Raw genomic sequence first — 22338 nt, 5'->3', positions numbered from 1 at the left:
AGCACCGCTCTCCATCACGCCTAGTCTGCTCTGTGGGCAAGGACTAAGGAGTTAGTTACTAAGGAGTCTGAGGGTCAGGAAGAGAGGTTCTCTCCTCCTTCACTGTCCCCATCCGTGGGTGGGTGGTAATCATCTCTTTCTGCAGAGAGAAAGGAGAAAGAAGGGAGAGTTGTCAGAACTGAGAGAGAGAAGGCTGTGAAGCAGCTGGCCCACCCACTGTTGGGCATGGCAACAGGAGTGTCCAGGGAAAGATGATTGGGCCTGCGCCGCTCCACAGGGTGCCAGGTAAGTGGTCTCTGGGATGCATCTTTTGGGTGTATACCATCTGAGGATAGCCTCACAAGCACTTGAGTGGGTACTATAGACTGAACACTTGTGTGGCCCCCAAATTCACATGTTGAAACCCCAGTGTGATGGTATTAGGAGGTGGGGCTTTGGGGAGATGATTAGATCATGAGGGTAGAGCCTGCATGAATGAGACTAACAGTCATATATAGAAAAAAAAAAAAAGAATCCAGAGAGCTCCTCTGTCCCCTCTGCCACATGAAGACACATGGAGATGAAGGCCATCTGGGAACAGAGAAGCAGGCCTCACCGGACACCAGATCTGAAGGTACCTTGATCTTGGGCTTCCCCACCTCTAGAACTGTGAGAAATTGTTGTTTAAGCCACCCAGTCTATGGTAGTTTTTGTTATAGCAGCCTGGACAGACTCTGATGGTGGGATCAGAGCAGATCCAGGATCTAGTTCTCCCCCACCTGGCGATGACATTGTGGACAGAATTCTTCAGGGCGCTCAGATTCACCCCACAAGTGACCAGTGTTTGGTCACGCAGGAGGTGCCATGTCTGGTACTGATGGCCAGGCAGGGCTAGCCAGGGAAGCAATGATGAGCACAGAGAGCATGGCAACCTCACCTGGTCAAGTAAGAAGACATGAGTATCTGATGTGAAAATGAAGGTTCGAGCAGATCTTAAATACCGGCATGAGAGAATCCTGGAAACCAGAAACAGAATGAAAAACCAAGAGATCAGAATGACAATTTGTAAAGAGAGCTACCACTGAGCAAGAAAGTTGGAGGGGGGGGTTCAGCCAACCACAGTCAGGGGGCAGGCTCTGGAAAAAATAAAGCCAGCTCATGTTTCTACCCCAATAAGCCAGTTCTACTTACATTCTCCCAAATTGGTAAAATGAGGAATAAATTGTAGACTGTAACCTTTCTGTTATAGAGAGTAACCTTTCTGTTTATTTCTTCTTCTGAGAATGTTTACAAATGAGTGAATGAAAGACTATTTATTACATTATAATTCTTCCTTTCCCTTTATAGTTTTATGTTCTCACATTAGTTGCCAGGAAATTTTGAGTTAAACCGAACGCCCTATTGCGGTAACTGTCTCATATCGTGAACTTGACAAGGCTAAGTACGTGGGCAATAGTTTTTCAAGGCCAGGATGAGGAAGTAGATATAAAGATAACTAATCATAATACTTCCTGAATGAGTTAAATATAGTAATTATTCACATTTGTATTATATGGATTGTGGCCTTGCTCAGAATGCTGTTTAGTATGAAATACGGAGGTCTCTAAGTCTCCTTCCCTCTTTACAATTCACCCTTTAATGGTGAGCAGAAGACAAGATTTTGCTGACCCTCCATCACGCCCCCTCCCTGAGCACTTCCTCAGTGTCATGGTGTTTTAACATCACTTCTGTTTTCCCTGTGGGCTGAGGGCCTATACTGACTTGCAAACTCTAACCCTTAAACCAATTGAGAAACTGGTATGACAGAAAGAAGGCACAAACTACTTATCATATCCTTTTTGACTTCCATTACTTCTTTATATTAATCTTAACCACTTGAGCTGAAAATGACATAGCAAGAAAGGAGAAAATAAGGTAATCCATAAGCTATTTTTTTCTTTCAGTCTTTCCCTTCCTCATCAATAAGTTAAAGGTAGAGAGTGTTGGTAGTATGTGGGTGTGTCAAGAAGTGGAATTAACTATTCGGATTCTTAGTCTCTTATCTCCCTCTTATAAGGATCCTTATGATTATATTGGGCCCACTCAGATCATCTGGAATAATCTCCCCATCTCAAAATCCTTGACTTAATCACACTGTCAAGTTCTTTTTACTAAGGTAACTTATTCACAGTGCAGGGATTAAGACTTGACTTTGGGAGGGGAGCATTATTTTGTCTCCCATAACTACATAGCAGATGAATATCTCCAATGATACATGAACCTAATAATATCTGCAGCCATGTGTTATAAGATTCAAATATATGTGCACATACATGCACACACACATACACATGTAGGTTTCAAAAGATGAGAGAGTAAGAAGACTGTTAGGCCTGTGCCTTTGCTGATTTCCTGATAAACTGATTAGGATTATACCACAGATGCGGTATTAATTTAGGGGAGGTTCTTCCTTTCCTGGAAGTCACAGCAAACATCAAAGCAGAAGGCAGACCTAGAGCCACCAGTGCCCTGGGAGATACCAAGCAGACACATCAGAGGAGGTCTTCAGAGTTGGCTAAATTTTTACGAGATTGCCAGGTAACTTGTACTCAGATGCCAAGACTCAGAAGCTCAACTGTGTCTCAGGTGTCCTGGAGAACTGTGACTCTCTATAGGAGAGGAAATCCATTCTTGATAATCCCAGATCAAGACACAATTCTACAGGGGCACCTGGGTGGCTCAGTCGGTTAAGCGTCCAACTTTGGCTCAGGGGGGAGGCATGGAATCTGAAGCAGCCTCCAGGCTCTGAGCTGTCAGCACAGAGCCCAATGTGGGGCTTGAACTCACAAACGGCAAGATCATGACCTGAACCGAAATTGGATGCTTAACCAACTAAGCCACACACATGCCCCAAGTTTGATCTTTTAATGCTATTCTCAATAGGCTTAGCCTCTTAATTAATTGGAGAATTATAGAATTCTACTATCCCCTGTTTTCTGCCTCAAGGCCTGTTAAGTTGTACTGTCTGTGTGCCTGGCCCACCAGGCCCACCAGGCAATTCACTCTTCCCCTGCTCATCTCTGTCTCTGTCTCAAAATAAATAAACATTAAAAAAATTTTTTTAAATCAAACTTGGCCCAAAGAGGTGGCCAGCTGAGAGTGTTTCTGCTGATCTTGGGTTACAGAGTGGCCAGAACTAAAGAAAAACTATAACTATAGCTTGTCAGATCAGTGGTTCTCAGCTTTTCTATGTAATATTCCAATCATTACATTTCAAATTTTTTAAATTATTTTTTTTATTTTTTAGAGAGGTAGGGAGGAGGGGCAGAGGGAGAGAGAGAGAATCCTAAGCAGAATCCATGTTCAGTGCAGAGCCCCACATGGGGCTCGATCCCATGACCCTGGAATCATGACCTGAGCTGAAATCAAGAGTTGGATGCTTAACCAGCTGAGCCACCCAGATGACCCCCCCCACCTCCCATCACTCTCCCCCACTCACACTCTCTCTCTAAAAAAAAATTTATAAAAGAAAAGAAAATATTTTTTAAAAGTTCTAATATTTATGTCATTGGAGTTCTAAAGAAGAGACAAACTGATGCAGAAAAATGTTAGAAGAAATAATAGGTCAGAAAAGACAAGGCCAGAAGGAGGCATGGCCACTGATTGGAGGAGAGGAAGAAGTTGTATAATTACATGTTCTATGGGGTCCTGGAATGGATCCTGGAGTAGAGAAAAGACATTGGCTACAAGCTGATAAAAATCTCAGCAATGTGTATAAGTTGGTTAATAATACTGTACCAATTATTAGTTGCTCCATTTCCATCATCGTATCATAGTTATTTATGCAAGGTGTTAACATTAGGGAATATTTGGTGAAGTATTCCATTGTATAGATAAACCACATCTTCTTGATCCATTTGTCAATTGATGGACATAGGCTCTTTCTATGTTTTGGCTATTGTTGAGAGTGCTGCTATGAACATTGGGGTACATGTGCCCCTATGCATCAGCACTCCTGTATCCCTTGGGTAAATTCCTAGCAGTGCTACTGCTGGGTCATAGGGGAGTTCTATTGTTAATTTTTTGAGGACCCTCCACACTGTTTTCCAGAGCAGCTGCACCAGTTTACATTCCCACCAGCAGTGTAGGAGGGTGCCCATTTCTCCACATCCTCGCCAGAATCTAGAGTCTCCTGATTTGTTCATTGTAGCCACTGTGACCAGCGTGAGGTGGTATTTCAGTGTGGTTTTGATTTGTATTTTCCTGATGACGAGGGATGCTGAGGATCATTTCGTGTGTCTGTCTGTTGGCCACTCAGATGTCTTTTTGTGATCTAAAAGGTGCCACATGACCTGGCCATGTCTCCATCCTCCTTTCTCACTGTTCTCCCATGTGCCCTGGGAGGAAGCCAGGAGAGTCTGTTGTCACAGAAGCCATACGGAGAGAGTGTTTCCAGGAAGGACAGGTCACTGTAGCCAATGAGACTGAGAGACTGAGTGAGAAGGGACATCTCCCCATCTCTGGATTTGCCCACATGGGGGAGGTAGCCTCTCTTAGTAAAGTGGGTTGTTTGGGGAGTTCAGATTAGAGAGAGACTATATCCAAGACATCCCTACTCTGAATTTAAATAATTCTACTTTTGTAGTGATGTTCTGTCATTCTCAAACCTTAATGTTTATTAGAAATCACCCAGACAGCATATTAAAGTACAGCTTTTCCGATTCATTAGAATTAAAAACTTGCATTCTTAACAACATTCCAGGTATTGCTGAGTCTCAACCTGTTTGACAAACAGGAAGTTACAATCTTTTTCAGAAGTTACCTTCTGCTCTTTTTTTTTTTTTTTTTTTTTGAGCATTCCTGTAACCAATTGACCCAACATCAGATGTGGAAAAAAGCCCATTCTNTTTCCCATAGTGCCTGTGTGTCCATGAATAACCCTGGTCACTCCTTGCTACTTCAGTGCCTGGTGAAAAGGAGACCAGAATGCCTTTTGAGCTGGACTCTGCAATTCCTGGTCCGTAATAGCTCCTTGGAGATGCCACTCTGACCAAAGCAGCCATGCCTGCTGGCCTCTGCCCAGCTCTGGGCAAGCCAAGCACCTGCTGCCACTGCTAATAATGGAGCCCCAGATCCACCACTCAGTAGAACTAGAAATCTGTTAATGTCACTGGTGTCAGTTTCTTGGCTTAAATCCCAGAAGTCCTGGAGGAATAAAACTCCAGTTTCCTGACTCCTGCAGGCCTTAATGTAGCCATCTGTAGGTTTCCCTGGACAGTAAAACATTCTCCATCTCCACTAAACCCAGAAGGCCTCTTGACTTTCTGAGGTGTGAGCTCACTCAGTTCATACACATACACTACTCTAGGGTCACCTCCCTCTACCCCCACTTGAAATCATTCTCAGGGCACACAATATACACTCTTAAAGAGGCTATCCCAGGGGCACCTGGGTTGCTCAGTAGGTTAATCATCCATCTTCGGCTCAGGTCATGATCTCATAGTTCGTGGGTTCAGGCCCTGCATCGGGCTCTGTGCTGACAGCTCAAAGCCTGGAGCCTGCCTCCGATTCTGTGTCTCCCCCTTTCTCCATCCCTCCCCCCACTTGAGCTCTGTCTCTCTCTCTTTCAAAAAATGAGTGAACATTAAAAAAAAAACAAAAAAACGAGAGAGGCTGTCCCATAGGGCATTGAGTTGAGTCTGGGTTGAAACTGGCCCCAAATCCATTTTCCCTGATAGGGATTTTTTTCTTGAGAAACTGACCCTCCTTTCCTGAAGTCTGACTTTGGCTGAGCCTTCCCCACCCATCAGTCATGTCTTNTTCCTGGTCTGTTTTATGGGATGGGTTAGTTTATAAATTTGTGGCTGCTGAAAGATACAAGGGATTGCACCACAATTCACTAATGACAGCAAACAAGCCCCCAGAGCAGACAGACACAGTGAAGGAAGGGCATTGTTGAACTCTGGCAAGAGCACAAGGTCCACCCAGGCCTGTAAAGCATTTAGCACCTATGTGGTATGGATGTTCAGTAAATGGTAGCTCTTGCCATTGTTGCCTGTTTCTGTCCTCTCAATTCATCCTTCTCCCCAACCCAGTTTCCCCTCAGGCTTTTCCCTCCCATCCCAAGGTCACAACCTTGATCTCCACTCATACTTCTTCACACCCAACTCCTGCCTACCTGTCCAGCATTTCTCTCGCCCAAGTCCATTTTGTCCTGCCCTTCGCTTCCACAAGAAACAACTGGTTCCTATTTGTCATCATCCAAACTCCTCTCCCTGGCCTTCAACCCTGCTCCCTTAACTCTCCAATCTCAGCATATATTCCCCCAAATTCATCCAAACACTTACCAAATGCCTTTAGGCACTATGACTGTAAATTCTTTTTGTTATTTTTTATACGTTTATGTATTTTTGAGAGACAGAGAGTAAGCAGGGGAGGAGGGAGAGAGAGAGAGACAGAGAGATGCAGAATCCTAGCGGGCTCCAGGCTCTGAGCTGTCAGCACAGAGCCCAATGTGGGTCTTGAACTCACAGACTGTGAGATCATGCCCTGAGCTGAAGTCAGACGCTTAACGGACTGAGCCACCCAGGCGCCCCAGGCCCTGGGATTATAAAGCTGGACAAGATGTTGTTGTTCTCAATGAGCTCACAGTATATAGAAAGAAGCAAATGAGTAACAAGCCAATTCCTAAGCAACGTGATAAGGCGCAGGCTGCTGGAAGCCAGTTAGGTTGATTGAGGGTGGAGAGAAGGCATTTGAGGCATAGGAAAGTGGATGTGCAAAAGCATGGGGGCTTGAGGAAAAGGACATATTCTGGTCACTCCAGGTCATTCAACATGACTAAGCAAAGAACTGGAGGAGAGCGGACCAGTAAGTTTTCAGGATGAAGATGTAGACAGAAGTAAGGTTTTGCATATTAATTGGTATCACTAGAAGCTAGAACTTATCCTAAAGTTAATGGGCAATAGCTGAAGAATTTTCAGTAAGGAAGTACATTTTAAACTTTTTTATTTAAAAAAATGTTTAATGTTTATTTATTTTAAAGAGAGAGAAAGAGACAGAGCGCAAGTGGGTCAGGAGCAGAGAGAGATGGAGACACAGAATCTGAAGCAGGCTCCAGGCTCCGAGCTATCAGCACAGAGCTAGACATGTGGCTCAAACTCACAAACCATGAGATCATGACCTGAGCTGAAGTTGGAAGCTCAACTGACTGAGCCACCAATGTGCCCTTAATCTTTTTTTTGTTTATTTATTTTTTTGAGAGAGAGTGGGAGAATGCACGCAGGTGCACATGTCTGGGAGGGGCAGAAAAAGAGGGATAGATGGGGCGCCTGGGTGCCTTAGTCGGTTAAGCGTCCGACTTTCGCTTAGGTCATGATCTCGCGGTTCGTGGGTTCGAGCCCCGCGTCGGGCTCTGTGCTGACTGCCAGCTCAGAGCCTGGAGCCTGTTTCAGTCTGTGACTCCCTCTCTCTCTGACCCTCCCCTGCTCATGCTGTCTCTCTCTCTCCTAGAAATAAATAAAACATTTTTAAAAAAAGAAAGAAAGAGAGGGATAGAGAGAATCACAAGTAGGCTCAGCTGTAACAAGCCAGAGCCTGTCTTGGACTCTATCTCAAGAACCTCGAGATCATGACCTGAGCTGAAATAAAGAGTCAGACATTTAACCAACTGAGCCACCCAGGTACCCTGTAAATTTTAATCTTAATATATAAGTTTGGAATTGTTCTGATTCATAGATAAGTCCAAATGAAGGGATAGGTTTAAAATGTGTTTTAAAGATCTTACAGTACAGAGAGATTGTGTATTTGTGAACATGGAAGAAAAGCTAAGAGGAGTGACCAGTATAGTTTTGATTATACTGTATGCATCAGGCTCTGTCCTACATAAAACAATAATTAGGCAGTTCATCAGGGAATGCAGGAAAGTCATTACCGGTATAACCTTCCTTCGTTTTGCATAATACTGTGTATCTACAAAGAATGGAAAGAGCATTATAGCTTCCAGTCAGCATAGGACAATACAAGTGAACTCTGCCTCCTCTTGTGAGATGGATTATATTGCCTGTTCAAATCATATGCATTGAAAAAAATTGGAGTAGAATAGCACACAAACACAGTCTAAAATTCAAACACTAAAAGCCAGTGAAAAGTAAGTTTTTTCCCATGCCACCTCGTACAGTCTCCTGCCCCCTTGGCCCTCCCCAGAAGCAACTACTCTCTTTTTTTAATGTTTATTTATTTTTGAGAGAGAAAGAGTGTGTGTGTGAGTGGGGGAGGGGCGGGAGGACAGAGGATCCAAAGTAATGCTCTGCACTGCCATCACAGAGCCCGAGTGGGGCTTGAACTCACGAACTGTGAGATCATGACCTGAGCTGAAGTTGGGTGCTTAGCCAACTGAGCCACCCAGGTGCCCCAGAGGCAACCACTCTTATAAACTCTTGCAGAGACCATTCTATATATACAAATGGTAACACTACATAATGCCTTTTTGCATGTTTATACACATTAATACATAGTATAAAGTAGATCACTGTTCTTCAGGACAACCTTAGAGAGCTGTCCTACTTTAAACTTAGCCACCATCATATTTACGGGTAGTTAGGTGAAATCATATCCACATATGTATGTCATTTTTGTTCATGTATAAGTACAGGATTAACTTACAGATGTAGAATTGCTAGATCAAAGTATAGCGATGTCTTTTCTTAAACTAGTTTTTATAACAAAAGTAACATATATATAGTAAAACAAAATTCTAACTAGTACCGAAAAGTACAACGGAACATCTCATGTCCACTTCGAACATCCAGCTCCACTTTCCCTCCATTAATCACTTTTAGTAGATTCTCCAGAAAATATTCCATGCACAAACATGTGTGTGACTATGTGAGTGTGATGTTTAGATCATACTTGCATTTTATTTTTTATTTTTAAATTTTATTTTTTTTAATTTTGATTTTTTTTAAGTTTATTTATTTATTTTGAGAGAGAGAGAGAACAAGTGGGGAAAGGTCAGCAAGAAGGAGAGACAGAATCCCAAGCAGGCTTTTCAAAAATCAGTGCAGAGCCAGAGGCGAGGCTTGAATTCACAAACTGTGAGATCAAGAGTCAGATACTTAACTGATTCCGCCAGCCAGGTGCCCCTAGTGTTTTTGTTTTGTTTTTTAATTTTTTTTTCTTTATTTCTGAGAGAGAGAGAGAGAACAGGGGAGGGTCAGAGAGAGAGGGAGTCACAGAATCTGAAGCAGGCTCCAGGCTCTGAGCTGTCAGCACAGAGCCCGACGCGGTGCTCAAACCCACGAGCAGTGAGATCATGACCTGAGCTGAAGGCGGAGGCTTAACTGACTGAGCCACCCAGGCGCCTTGCACCTATTGTTTGTGAGAGAGACACAGATAGACAGACAGAGCACCAGTGGGGGAGGGGGAGAGAGAGAGGAAGACACAGAATCTGAAGCAGGCTCCAGGTTCTCAGCTGTCAGCACAGAGCGCACACTCACAAGCTGTGAGATCATGACCTGAGCCAAAGTCCAACACTTAAGCAATTGAGCCATCCAGGCATCCCATAATTTTATTTATTTATATAAGGTAATCTCTCCACCCAACATGGGGCATGAATTCACAACCCCAAGATCAAGAGTCACACAGTCTTCTGAATGAGCCAGACTGGTGCCTTTATACTTGCATTTTAGGAGAGAAATTCTGTGGTTGTTTAGAAGGGAGACAAGAGAGGGCAAGGTGGAGAGGAAGTAAAACCAACAAAGAGGTGTGGCAGCAGGGGTGCCTGGGTGGCTCAGTTGGTTAAGTGACCGACTTTGGCTCAGGTCATGATCTCACGGTTTGTGGGTTTGAGCCCCGCATCAGGCTCTGTGCTGACAGCTAGCTCAGAGCCTGGAGCCTGTTTCAGATTCTGTGTCTCCCTCTCTCTCTGACCCTCCCCTGCTCATGCTCTCTTGCTCTCTCTCTTTCTCTCTCTCTCTCTCTCTCAGAAATGAATAAAAAATTAAAATTAAAAAAAATTAAAAGAAAAAGAGGCATGGTAGCAATCTGGAAAATGAGCAACAAGTGATAAAAGCCTGAACTAAGCAGAAGCAATGGGACCGGAAAAGAAAAATGCAGATTCAAGAGATATTTAGGAGGTAAAGTCAATAAGATTCCTAAGTATTTGGATTTGGCAGGTGAGGAAAAGGGGGGAGTCCTGGTTAACTCCCAGATTCCTGACCTCAATAATTGGGTGTGTGGTGGGCGGTGCCATGTACTAAGAGAAAGACCTCTGGAAGAGGAAGAGATGTTGAAGACAAGGTGATGATTGGTATGCTGATTTAAAAGAACTCAGAAACATATAATTGAAAATTCTTGTAGGCAGTTGGACAGAGATCTGGACTGAGCTATGGTCCAAGATATAGATCTGAGAGTCACAACATAAAGCTAATTCATAGTTGAAACCAAGGAAATAGAAGGATAACCCAGAGAGAGAATGCAGAGTGAGAAAAGATGAGGGCATAGGATTGAATCCTGGGGAACATCAATGATTAAGTGAGGGACAGAGAAAGAGGAACACATGACAAAGCTAGACCACAGGCAGCCAGACAATGTGGAAGGAAACCAAGATAGAAATTTGTCCTTTAAGCCACGGGAAGGGGAGTTGAAAGAGAGAAAAGTGGTGAACGAAGGTCAAATGATTGTATAATGATTTGGAGTTGGCCAGATGTGGGTGTGAGCCCAGACTTTGTCACATACTAGCAATGACCCCTTGGACTCATCACTAGAACTTTATAAACGTTTGTAAAAAAAAAAAAAAAGGTAAACTTAACTGGGGCACCTGGGTGGTTCAGTCAGTTAAGCATCTGACTTCAGCTCAGGTCATGATCTCTCGGTTTGTGAGCCCTGCATTGGGCTCTGTGCTGACAGTGTGGAGGTTGCTTGGGATTCTCTCTCTCTCTCTCTCTCTCTCTCTCTCTCTCTCTCTCTCGCTTTCTGCCCCTACCCCACTTGCACACTCCCAAAATAAACAAATAAACTTAAAAAAAATAGTATTATTGGGGTGCCTGAGTGGCTCAGTCAGTTAAGCATCCGACTTTGGCTCAGGTCATGATCTCACGGTTTGTAGGTTCAAGTCCTGCATCCGGTTCTGTGCTGACAGCTCAGAGCCTGGAGCCTGCTTCAGATTCTGCGTCTCCCTCTCTCACTGTTCCTCCCCCGTTCATGCTCTGTCTCTCTTTCTCTCTCAAAAATAAACATTAAAAAAATTTTTTTAAATAGTATTACCTAAGTAATAGTGATAGATAATAACAGTAATCCCACAGAATTATTTTGAGGATTAAATTGGATAATGTATATAAAACTGTTAGCATAGTGCCTGGCAAATAATAATAATAATAATAATCCACTATTAATATAAGTTGGTTGCAAAGAAGAAGAAAAAGCACTGAAAAGGAGCCATTCAATTTAAGACTGATGGACCCACTGCGGTGATTTCAGAGAAGCCATGAGAATATGTCTAAATGAAATACATTGAAGAGTCCATGTGAGGTGAAAAACTGGCCAAGGAACTTGGCAATAAAGATAAGATGACAAATTAGGTGTGCCAGAGAAAAGTAAGGAATTGAGCAAAAGACTTCCTCACCATCCTTTTTTTTTTTTTAAATAGAAGGGAGAGTCTTAATGTTACTAGGCTTTGGAGAACAACTATAAAGAGGCAGGTTTAAAATACAAGAAACCGAATATCACCACTATCACAGCCTTTCTGACACAATTTTGCAAACTTTCTACCTTTCTACAAACTTTCTACTTTTTGGTTCCTATTCCTTCAAGGAATCCCTATTATCTACGCGATAGTATTCTACTGCCTTCCCAACAGCCAAGGTCTTCTAGCATCTTGTTCCAACCTACTTTTGCGATGTTTTCTCTTTCTGTAACGTGGGGACTCCTCCAGTTGATTTTCTCTCCTCACCTCTTGAGGGGTTTTCCCCTGCCTTCACTTACCTTTCACCTCTGGCCTATTTTCCATCAACTCAAGTCTCACCCCTCCAGAAAGCATTTCCTGAGACACTGTGCTTTTTTCAATGGCCACCTCTTCCTTTCTAGCTCTCCTTGAACTAAAGTAGAAGTTACAGACCAGCGCACAAAGTGGTCGTTTGTCGTCCTTGTATTTGAATTAGCTTCCAAATGGACACATCAGACATTTTCACGTAAAACTCTAAATTTCTAGTTTCTCTTTAAACATCAGAAGATGTGGTGGCCCTGGGTCTGCATCCACTCCTGGCAAGATGGGACAGAAGCTGAGCGGTAACAGCTGGCCCTTTAGCGAAGGCGTGCATTCTCAAGTTTTATCCTCACAGCCACTCACCATACTCATACACACATAAGCCTGGCTCATGTATTTAAGCTTATAACCCTAAGTCTAAACCATGGCTGGACCCTTGGGGTGCACCACCTGGTAATTATTTACCTTTGTATGTATCATGTCTTCCAGGAAAGTTCCACGTTGGCATTTCCACATCTCAGGCTCATTTGGGATTCCCCACAATGCCTAGCCCAGCAAACTTAAACATAGGACTACATCTGGTGTAAGGTAAATGAGGGCAGTGATCATGGGAAGTAGTCTGTTTTTTCTTAAATAACCTATCACCCAATAAATCCTGTTACCCCATCCCAAAATTAAATACCAAGAAAAAAAATTCTGCATGAAGAAATAAAGCAGTCTAAGAATGCATTGGGAGTAAAGAGGGGAAGGCGGACCTAGGAAGGTTGACTTCAGTGATACCGGTCCCGGTTTTGCAGCTAGAGCAAGATGGTGAAATCTATCCATTGTAGTTAGCAGGTGTTTACGTTTCCTACTTAAGGCTTCTTGCTAGAAGGCTCTATTGGCCCCTATTTCCTCACTCACGTGGGACAGCTGAGATCCACAGGCAGGACGAAAAAGAGGAGGGACGATGGATACTGGTGGGGGCTGCTGGGTTGGTGACATGTAGGGGTAGAAGTGGCTTTCAAGAATACCCCTATTACCCACTCTGCAGACTCATCTGGCATTATGACCCAAAGCTATCGGGCCAGAGGTCATATCTTGATGTAAGTGACATGTAGATTATGGAGGGGAGACAAGGTTTTGAAATGTATGGAGTTAGAAGCCAGTCTGTGGAAAAGTCAGTCATCGCACACGTAAAACTGTGAGTGAAAAATTCAGTTCTCACTACTGCATGCAGTAGTATCCAAGACAGACCCCGGTGATGTCTGCCTCCCATTATTCATACCCTGCTGAAACTTACTGCGAAACGGCTTTCCAGAAGGCATGGGAACTGTTAAAAAGAAGGCAGGCCTCTAAACGCTGATAACCATTAAAAGATATTCAAGATACATTGTACAGTGAGGGGAAAAAGCAAACTGCAAAACAATATGGATACTGTTAGCTCGTTAGCTCATTCCTACCTCAAAAATACTGTATTTCATTCATTCTAAAACATATACTCTTTCAACTGTTAACATCTCTAATCAATGGCCTGTCAGAGTTTAATTGGCAGGTTTTTGTCTTAGAGTTCGGTAAAATAGGATGTGTCTTACAATCACAGATGCCTTAGATTTGATGAAAGATGATATAACTATACATTTTTTTAAAACATGTATTCATTTTTGAGAGACAGAGCGCAAGCAGAGGCATATCAGAGAGAGACGGAGACACAGAAACCAAAGCAGGCTCTGGACTCTCGGCTGTCAGCACAGAGCCGGATGCGAGGCTGGAACCCACGAACTGTGAGATCATGCCCCAAGCCGAAGTCAGATGTGTGACTGAGCTACCCAGGCAACCCAGATATAACTATATATTAGTATACCGATCAGACCAGGACAGCAGCTTGTAAAGCCCTAGCATGAAAAACCCTTCAGCTGTGTGGCAAGCCTTCTGCCAAACTGAAAACCCCTAGGTGTGTGGCACAGACAGAAATTGGTGGCCAGGAAACTGCTTGCTAGACCTGGTTGACACGGCAATCCTGGAAGAGCATTGTCCTGTGAGGCAGGGGCTAGGATTCTAATGTGCGCCTTCTCTCTTTGAAAGGAGTTAAAAGCCCAAGTCTGAGGAGGCCCCGGACTGCTTGGACCTATACCCGCTGAGGCTCCCACACCAAGCTGGTAGCTGGCAGAACAAGTCTAAGAGGAAAAATAAAAGGTGCCTGGAGTCGCACTCGCTTCACGGTCAAATGCATGCATTCTTAGTAGCAGAACTGTCTTCTTTACTCAAGTTTGGTAAAATGTTGCCACCTAAAGAAGTTCTATTGAGGCACTAACCCAGAGGGGACCTGGTATCAAGAGTAATGGATTTAGGTATGTTTGCGTACAAAAACGTTAGACAGACTATCTGCTAAATTAGTGTGAGATTATCTTGCAGGAATGAAATTAATGGATTAAGTGTTCTACAGTTCTGTATTATTTAAAAAATTTAAAAACCACTTATATGTATTACTTTTATAATCAGAGGGGGAAAAAAAGGAAACACATTCAAACTGGAAATAAGTGGCCAGGTGTTTTCCTTTCCACAGTCCAACCCTCATGAACTTTGTAATGAGCACGAATTAGTTTTTCAACACAAAAAGAAAGAAACCCATCCAAACCCAATTTCACCTCTTTAAATAAAAATAAATGCACAAATCCTTCAACACTGCACAGGGAAAGTAATTTATTTCTAAACTAAAACAACACACAGTTCAGGCGATTTGTTCCTGAACCAAAGAATACACTGAAGGCCCACTGTCTGGGAGACACAGTTCTCGCGACTTTCTCGCTTATTACCTCACTCAATTAAAAATTTAAAAAGTATATATATTTTTTAACTAAAGACGCTTTCAAGAAACCCGTAAGTTTCTAAAACGCGTTCCTCGCACGGGAAGATACCCCCACGTCCTAGCGCCTCCCCTCTCACGTGACCCTGCGACCCGGGGAAGCCATCTTAAGCATCGCCTCATACAGGAAACTACATCTCCCAGAATCCTTCCGCTTTGCGTCGTGCTGGCACTTTTACTGGCCGGGTCCTAGAACTGAGCCTGTAGCCGGGCGCCATCTTTGACGCTGGCAGTCTTGGGTTTCTGCTGGTGTAGCTGCTGTGAGGACGGCGGGCGGTAGCGGCTAAGAAAGAAGAAAGACGTGGCAGCAAACAGGAGTCGGGGAGAGTGTCGGCGGTTCGGTAAAGTTTCTGTTCTCTGGTAACTAGACCCGTTTTTTGATTCCCGGTGGCTCGGGGCAGGGGANTCACGGCGCCTGCTCCTTTCCCAACAACCTTCCTCCCCTCCCCCACATCCGGTGTTGGCGAAACCGTAGGAGCCCGGAGCAGCCGCGGAAAGCCGGCTTGTTCCCCGACTCCCGGAGAGAGAACTGACATTAGACTGCTTTCTTCGCGACAACGGTTTCCCCAGTTTAGCGGTCCTCCCCACTGCCTAACTCCAGCTGAGTGCCAGGAGCTGAATTTACCTACTCTCATTCCTCTCCAGGGTCCCACTACTTGGGAGATACTCTCAAACTCCACATACAGAAAGCCACCGACCTTAATCCGGTATCCTACACCCCTTCCTTACCTTAATTAACTCCCACCCCAGCCCTCCGCATCGGAGTCAAGAACAACAGGGACACTTCCGTTCTCCTTGTAGGATTGATGAGATCGTAATGAAGAACACCCCCTAAACTCCCATAATCGGTGCGGATTCCTATGGGGAAGGCCCATGTTGTTGACATCTTGCAGGCCTTGGTTCTGGACCTTGAGAAGGAGGCTGTGGAACTAGTGATAGCGATGCTTTTTAGGGTAAATGTATGTAGGTATTGGGGAAGGGAAGGGAGCAGCCGAAAAGGAATGGAAGTGGTTTAAAGCTCAGATTTCAGTTCTTGCCACTCAGAGAGAGTTCAGCTCGAGAGTTACTCATTTACAGGCAGTAAGGCTTCCCCAGTCTAAAAATGTGTTAGAACTAAATTTGGATTAACTCTTGATACAAACAGTAAATTGAAAACGCAGCTTGTGAACCTTGAAAGTTTTTATTCTGCAATCACTTTTTTTTAGCCGCCCGCATTTTTAAAACTCCGTATTGTTATTTGGAGTGGAAAGGGCTCAACTAGCATCTGCTGTTAATGACCAGTATGTGGAGTTTGTTTTATAGTCCCAGAATTGATGTTTTGGGTTGTTATTGTCAGATGACAGTCCTAAATGATGCATGTTGAATGATGCACTATGTTTTTGTTTAAGTGAGGTCTCCTGAAATTAATTTCAGAACTAAGGGAAATTGATATTGCTGCCATGATGCATCATCAAAATACATATTTTAAAAGCTGAAGGCATTTCAAGCAGATATAGTTCTTGATGAAGTAGAGAGAACATGGACCTGGGGTTTGGAAGGCCTGGCTTCTAGCTGCTGCTAACTCTCTGACTGTGGGCAGGTGGCCCTCAGTTCTTTCTTCTTCTTCTTCTTTTTTTTTTTTTTCCTATAACATGAAGAGATTGGACTGTTTGAATTCAGATTCAGAACTCAGAAGTTGGAAGGGATCATAAAGCCCTGTATGAAAGAGTTTGGGAATGTTCTCCATCGCTGTCACTTTTCTTCCAAAAATAACCTGGCTTGGAAGTCATTGTTGCAAAGGGAATTTGATTCCCCCAAGAAATTGGAGACAAGGTAATGCAATTAGAGAAGAACAGCTGTATTTCTGCTTGAGTGATAAACCCACTCAACAGTGGGGAAACTGTTGTCGCAGATTCTGGTACGAATTTTGGAGCCATAAAGAGAATGAGTGTATGTACCTTAAGTGTACCAGTTTCCTCACTCTCTCCTGGCAGAAGATGCAGCACTTTCAGCAGTGCTGGGATTCTGGGATGTGTTCCTATTAATTCTAATACAGATGAAGAAGATGCAATAGAGGGGAAGATGGTGGCAGAAGGAATGGATAAAGAGGCAAAATTGCCTGCTAAAAAGAAAAGAAAGAAGGGTTTACGGATTAAGGGGAAGAGGCGAAGAAAAAAACTGATCCTTGCGAAAAAGTTTAGTAAGGATTTGTCATCTGGGAGGCCTGTTGCAGATGCGCCTGCTTTATTAGCTTCCAGTGCCCATGAGCAGGACGAAGAAAGTCTTTTTGAGAGCAATATAGAGAAACAGATCTATCTACCCAGTACCAGGGCCAAGACCTCCATTGTGTGGCACTTCTTTCATGTTGACCCCCAGTACACCTGGCGGGCTATCTGTAATCTCTGTGAAAAAAGTGTCAGCAGGGGTAAACCGGGCAGTCATCTGGGGACATCTACTCTACAACGACATCTGCAGGCAAGGCATTCACCTCACTGGACCAGGGCCAACAAGTTTGGAGTCACTAGTGGGGAGGAGGATTTTACTTTGGATATGCCTTTATCTCCCTCTTCTGCTGGAAGCAATGGAAGCTTTGAATATATCTCTGCCGATCCATTAGATGAAAACAGAATGGGTAAGAAACGTGATAAATCAGTATCTGATGCCCTGAGGGCAGAACGAGGGCGATTTCTCATCAAAAGTAACATTGTCAAGCATGCCTTAATTCCTGGAACACGAGCCAAGACATCTGCAGTTTGGAATTTTTTTTACACCGATCCTCAGCACATCTCAAGAGCTGTGTGTAATATATGTAAACGGAGTGTGAGCCGAGGTAGGCCAGGTTCTCACTTAGGAACTTCAACCCTGCAACGCCACTTGCAGGCCACACATCCCATCCATTGGGCTGTTGCCAACAAAGACAGTGGTGCGGTTGGAAATGGATTAGATGAGGCCGAGTCCGAGAGAAATGATCTCTTAAGCGATCCGCTGCGTGGAGAGAAGTCTGCAGGCGGCCATGATTTAACAGCTGAGGACCTTAGTGACTCTGATTCAGATGAACCTCCTGTGCTAGAGGTTGAAAATAGTAGAAGATCTGAGAGTCCTATTCCTGTTGCAGAGCAAGACGCTCTGACACAAGCACAGGAGAGAGAAACAACAGATTCTGAAAATTCAGTCTCAAGTCAAATAAGTCAGGCAATTATTCAGATGATTGTGGAGGATATGCATCCTTACAACTACTTCTCCACCCCAGCCTTTCAGAGGTTCATGCAGATTGTGGCCCCCGACTATAGATTACCATCTGAGACTTACTTTTTCACGAAGGCTGTACCTCAGTTGTATGATTGGGTCAGAGAAAAAATTTTCTTAACTTTGGAGAATGTTCAGAGCCAAAAGATCCACCTGACTGTGGACATATGGACCCACGACCCATCCACGGACTATTTCATTGTGACTGTACACTGGGTCTCTTTGGAAGCTGCACCTTCTTCTAATGGCAGGATCCCCAATTTTAGAAAGTGGGCAGTACTTTGTGTAACAGGTTTGGCCAAAGACTGTTTGATAACCAACATTTTACAAGAATTAAATGACCAGATTGGTCTGTGGCTTTCTCCTAATTTTCTCATTCCTAGCTTCATTGTTTCTGACAATTCTTCTAACGTGGTACATGCAATCAAAGATGGTGGTTTTACCCATGTGCCATGCTTCCTGCATTGTTTAAATATAGTCATTCAGGATTTTTTTTGTGAGCACAAAAGCATTGAGAATATGTTAGTAGCTGCTAGGAAAACCTGTCATCATTTTAGTCATTCGGTCAAAGCTCGTCAGATACTGCAAGAGTTCCAAAATGATCACCAACTTCCATGGAAGAATTTGAAGCAGGATGAAACTGGCCATTGGATTTCTACCTTTTATATGTTAAAATGGCTCTTGGAGCATTGCTATTCAGTTCACCATAGTCTCGGCAGAGCCAGTGGAGTTGTGCTCACCTCCCTTCAGTGGACTCTAATGACTTATGTTTGTGATATTCTTAAACCATTCGAGGAGGCCACCCAGAAAGTGAGTGTCAAGACCACAGGATTGAATCAGGTGCTACCCCTAATCCATCATCTACTTCTTTCTCTGCAGAAACTCAGAGAAGATTTTCAAATAAGAGGTATTACTCAGGCACTCAATCTGGTGGACAGTTTATCTCTGAAACTTGAAACTGATTCCCTACTGAGCACCATGCTCAAATCCAAGCCTTGTATCTTGGCTGCTTTGTTAGACCCTTGCTTTAAAAACAGTTTGGAAGACTTTTTCCCTCAAGGTGCCGATTTAGAAACTTACAAGCAGATCCTTGCAGAAGAAGTTTGCAACTACATGGAATCTTCAGAGGTCTGCCATATTGCGACTTCAGATGCTTCTGGTCCCTCGGGCATCGTAGGAGCTGATTCATTTACCTCATCTATAAGAGAAGGCACCTCCAGTTCAGGGTCTTTTGATAGCTCAGCTGCAGATAATGTTGCCATTGGAAGCAAAAGCTTCATGTTTCCTTCTGCCATAGCAGTAGTGGATGAATACTTCAAAGAGAAGTATTCAGAGATCTCAGGAGGTGGTGACCCTTTGATTTACTGGCAGAGGAAGGTGAGCATATGGCCAGCTCTGACCCAAGTTGCCATTCAGTATTTAAGCTGCCCCATGTGTAGTTGGCAATCTGAATGTATCTTTACTGCAAATAGCCAGTTTCATCCAAAGCAGATCATGAGCCTGGACTTTGACAATATAGAACAGCTGATGTTTTTGAAAATGAACTTGAAAAATGTTAACTATGATTATTCTACATTAGTTCTGAGCTGGGATCCTGGGAATGAAGTTATTCAAAGCAATGAAAAAGAAATATTACCTTAATTTCTTTTTCCTTTTTCCATTTGAAATGGGCAACTTGTTGCTATGTTACTGTATCCTAATTGCTATCGTTGTTAAACATAGTTACACTAATTATTATTAATACACACATCTGGGGAAACCTGAAAACACAGAATGTGCTGAAAATTCCTCAGAGGTAATGTGGACAAAGTGAAGATGAAAAATGTCACAGTAGTAACTCAATGTAACTGTCACTTGAAATTTTGTTGATACCAATTAAGAGAGAAAAATATTTTTTAACTTAAATATAGTGCAGCATTGAAAGGCTTTAGGCTATTTCTGGCTGGTAGATTGAATTGTAATTGGTTTTAAGTAAAAATTTCTCCCATTATGGGAAATTTGATTTTCCTGAAACCAATGAAGTTGAAGGGAAAAAAAGCATCTGAAGCTGATATACCTCCCCCCTCTCCCATTTTTCTATTTCTTTAAAAACCCTGATCCATACTTACAAGTTGGCAAAAACAAAACTCACGAAATTTGGAAATTTCTAATTGCCTCCTCATACTGGTCAGCATTATAATTTCAACTTACTGAGTGTGATAGAGTTACCCTTTGTGTTTAGGATTGGATCTGTGTAAAAGGGACACATTAGAAAACAATCAGGAAAAAATTACTTTTAGTCTTTGAATTGCCTTTTTTAACCTTTATAGAATAGTGGGGAAACTGTAAAATAAAGATTGTATGGATACTTTTTACAAATGTATGGGCAAATGACATGATAGGTTTATAAAAATTGAGAGATTGAATGGGAATTGGAATAAAAACCCCAGGGGCATACTTTTGACAGACACAGTGTCTGTGTCCCAAAGAATGTTTCTCTGATTTTAAGTGATCTTAAATGTCTTAAAATATATATGCTAAATGATCCGTAATACTGTATTCTTAACTATGAGATTGTTTTTTGGCTTCTAATCTTAGCTAAACATAGGACTCCGTATTTTCAGGTGTTAGGAATCACTGCCTCACTGGTAAAATAGAGAATTGATGTCAGTCATCTTTAAAGTTCCTTTCCACTCTCAAAGTAGGTTTCTGTGGTTGAGTGGGAGGCCAGAAAATGATGACTTTTAGTGAAAGTCTATTACAGGTTTCAGACTGAATAACTAATGTAAGATCCCAATTTTTCCTTTTTTTCATTTTAGATTTGGGGATATTCCCTGCCCAAAAATTTCCTGGAAAATTGACTAGTATTAAGTGTGAGTAAAAGGTGTCCACTTTTTTTTAAGTTTTGATTTTAGTTTTGTCTTGGATAGTATTTGGCAAGATTTAGCCTAGAAATTATGTAGTACTTATTACATGAGAATCAAAATTGCTTTGTTACGGGGCTGGTTTCAAAATTTAGAACTCGTTTCTCTGTATCAAAATCGGGGTTTTTTTTGTTTTTGTTTTTGGGGTTTTTTGTTTTTTTTTTGTTTTTGTTTTTTTAAATTCTTAAATGGTAAATGTACCATTGTGCAATGAAACTTCAACTCCCAAAGTTTACCCTTTTACTAACTGGAGTAAATGAATACTTACAAAGTCTTTAGTTGTAGCCATCATTTGTAAACCAAAAAAAAAAATTAAAAAAAAAAAAAAGAAAGAAAGAAAAAATGAAACCAGGCTGCATAAGCAAGCCTTTGCAGGGCCAATATTGAATGTTTTGCCAGTGACACTGGTGTTGCCGTAAAAGAAGAACAAAACTCTTCCCTGAGATAGAAGCTTTCTGAATTTTGACAGTACCAGTTCAGGATGGCTATAATGCTGCTCTGCCTTCTACAGCTTGCTGCACCACTCTGTAGCTACTCTATAACTATACGTTTCTATCTTTTTTGGTTAAACACTCCCTGAAGATGATAAAGATGATAATGCTGTACATACATCCGTATTATACACATTGATACGTATGTAAGGATTTCCCTTCATGGTTACCCTGTGGGCTGGACAAAATTTAGTGTAATATACCGATACACGTCATGATACTTTGGTATAAGAGTAAGTTCACTATTTTTATAATGAACCCAAATCTGAAGGCTTTTATAATAGTGTATTTTAAAAGGGAAAACTTACCCAAATGTTTTATTTCTACACATTTGTGTATGTGTGTGTGTGTGTGTGTGTGTATAAGCCAGTTAGTATATATGTATATGTATATTATATACATAAAACACTTTATATTTTTCATACAAGTATGCTTTTATTATACAGATAATAAAGATGGGGGAAGGTTTCTGTTTTTTTCTTAATAGGTGAAGAAATCTTGAAGACCAGAAATTGGATCTTATTGAATTTTGGTGTTCTTTTTCTTTTTTCTTTTTCTTCTTTTCTTTTTAAATTATATTGTTCGGCTATGGAAGATGGATTTTTTTTTTTCCCCAATAATCCTTTGACTCTCAAGTTCATCTTTCAATGAACTCTCTTTTTGTTGGTTTTTTTGTTTTTGTTTTTGAGGAGATAACTAACCCTAGTTGTCTCCAGTCTGACAAAGGTTATTCAAATGGACTTAATCTCCCAATAGTTGGGAGATGATTTAAAAACACGTCCTGTGTTTGAATTGTGGCTGAGAGGTTTCCTTGGCAATGTGAGGAGGAAAATTCTTTCTGCCCCATTATTATTAATTCACGGATTGAGTGTTGGTTCGACCTACAGGCGTAATAGATTGGAACTCAGTGAAGACACAGACGTTCCCGTTGAG

The 22338-nt window shown here is 42.3% G+C and overlaps 2 protein-coding genes and 1 long non-coding RNA gene across 3 annotated transcripts; 2 read left to right on the top strand and 1 right to left on the bottom strand.

Annotated features, from left to right (window-relative positions):
- Positions 1–93: 93 nt before the first annotated feature.
- Positions 94–12920, bottom strand: LOC144238316 (uncharacterized). The gene is made up of 4 exons (XR_013337072.1): positions 12697–12920; positions 12407–12519; positions 917–995; positions 94–139 (listed from the first exon to the last, which is right to left on the bottom strand). It is a non-coding gene; the product is annotated as an uncharacterized LOC144238316 (long non-coding RNA).
- Positions 12921–15010: 2090 nt separating this feature from the next.
- On the top strand, positions 15011–19652 carry ZBED6 (zinc finger BED-type containing 6). Its single transcript, XM_077772067.1, has 2 exons — positions 15011–15146; positions 15432–19652. The coding sequence occupies exon 2, from the start codon at positions 16710–16712 to the stop codon at positions 19650–19652; it is 2943 nt and encodes a 980-aa protein (XP_077628193.1). The 5' UTR covers positions 15011–15146; positions 15432–16709.
- A 40-nt stretch (positions 19653–19692) lies between these two features.
- Positions 19693–21495, top strand: LOC144238278 (uncharacterized). Its single transcript, XM_077772068.1, has one exon. The coding sequence runs from the start codon at positions 21396–21398 to the stop codon at positions 21492–21494; it is 99 nt and encodes a 32-aa protein (XP_077628194.1). The 5' UTR covers positions 19693–21395; the 3' UTR covers position 21495.
- Positions 21496–22338: the final 843 nt, after the last annotated feature.

This window comes from Crocuta crocuta, unplaced genomic scaffold (genome assembly GCF_008692635.1).
Source record: "Crocuta crocuta isolate KB4526 unplaced genomic scaffold, BGI_CrCroc_1.0 scaffold318, whole genome shotgun sequence".
In the NCBI taxonomy this organism is placed as follows: Eukaryota; Metazoa; Chordata; class Mammalia; order Carnivora; family Hyaenidae; genus Crocuta; species Crocuta crocuta.
This window is presented reverse-complemented; position numbering and strand designations above follow the sequence as displayed.

Bases quoted from the DNA above. Each gene is read 5' to 3' on its own strand.
- ZBED6 (XM_077772067.1), top strand. From the start codon at position 16,710: ATGAGTGTATGTACCTTAAGTGTACCAGTTTCCTCACTCTCTCCTGGC.
- LOC144238278 (XM_077772068.1), top strand. From the start codon at position 21,396: ATGGCTATAATGCTGCTCTGCCTTCTACAGCTTGCTGCACCACTCTGT.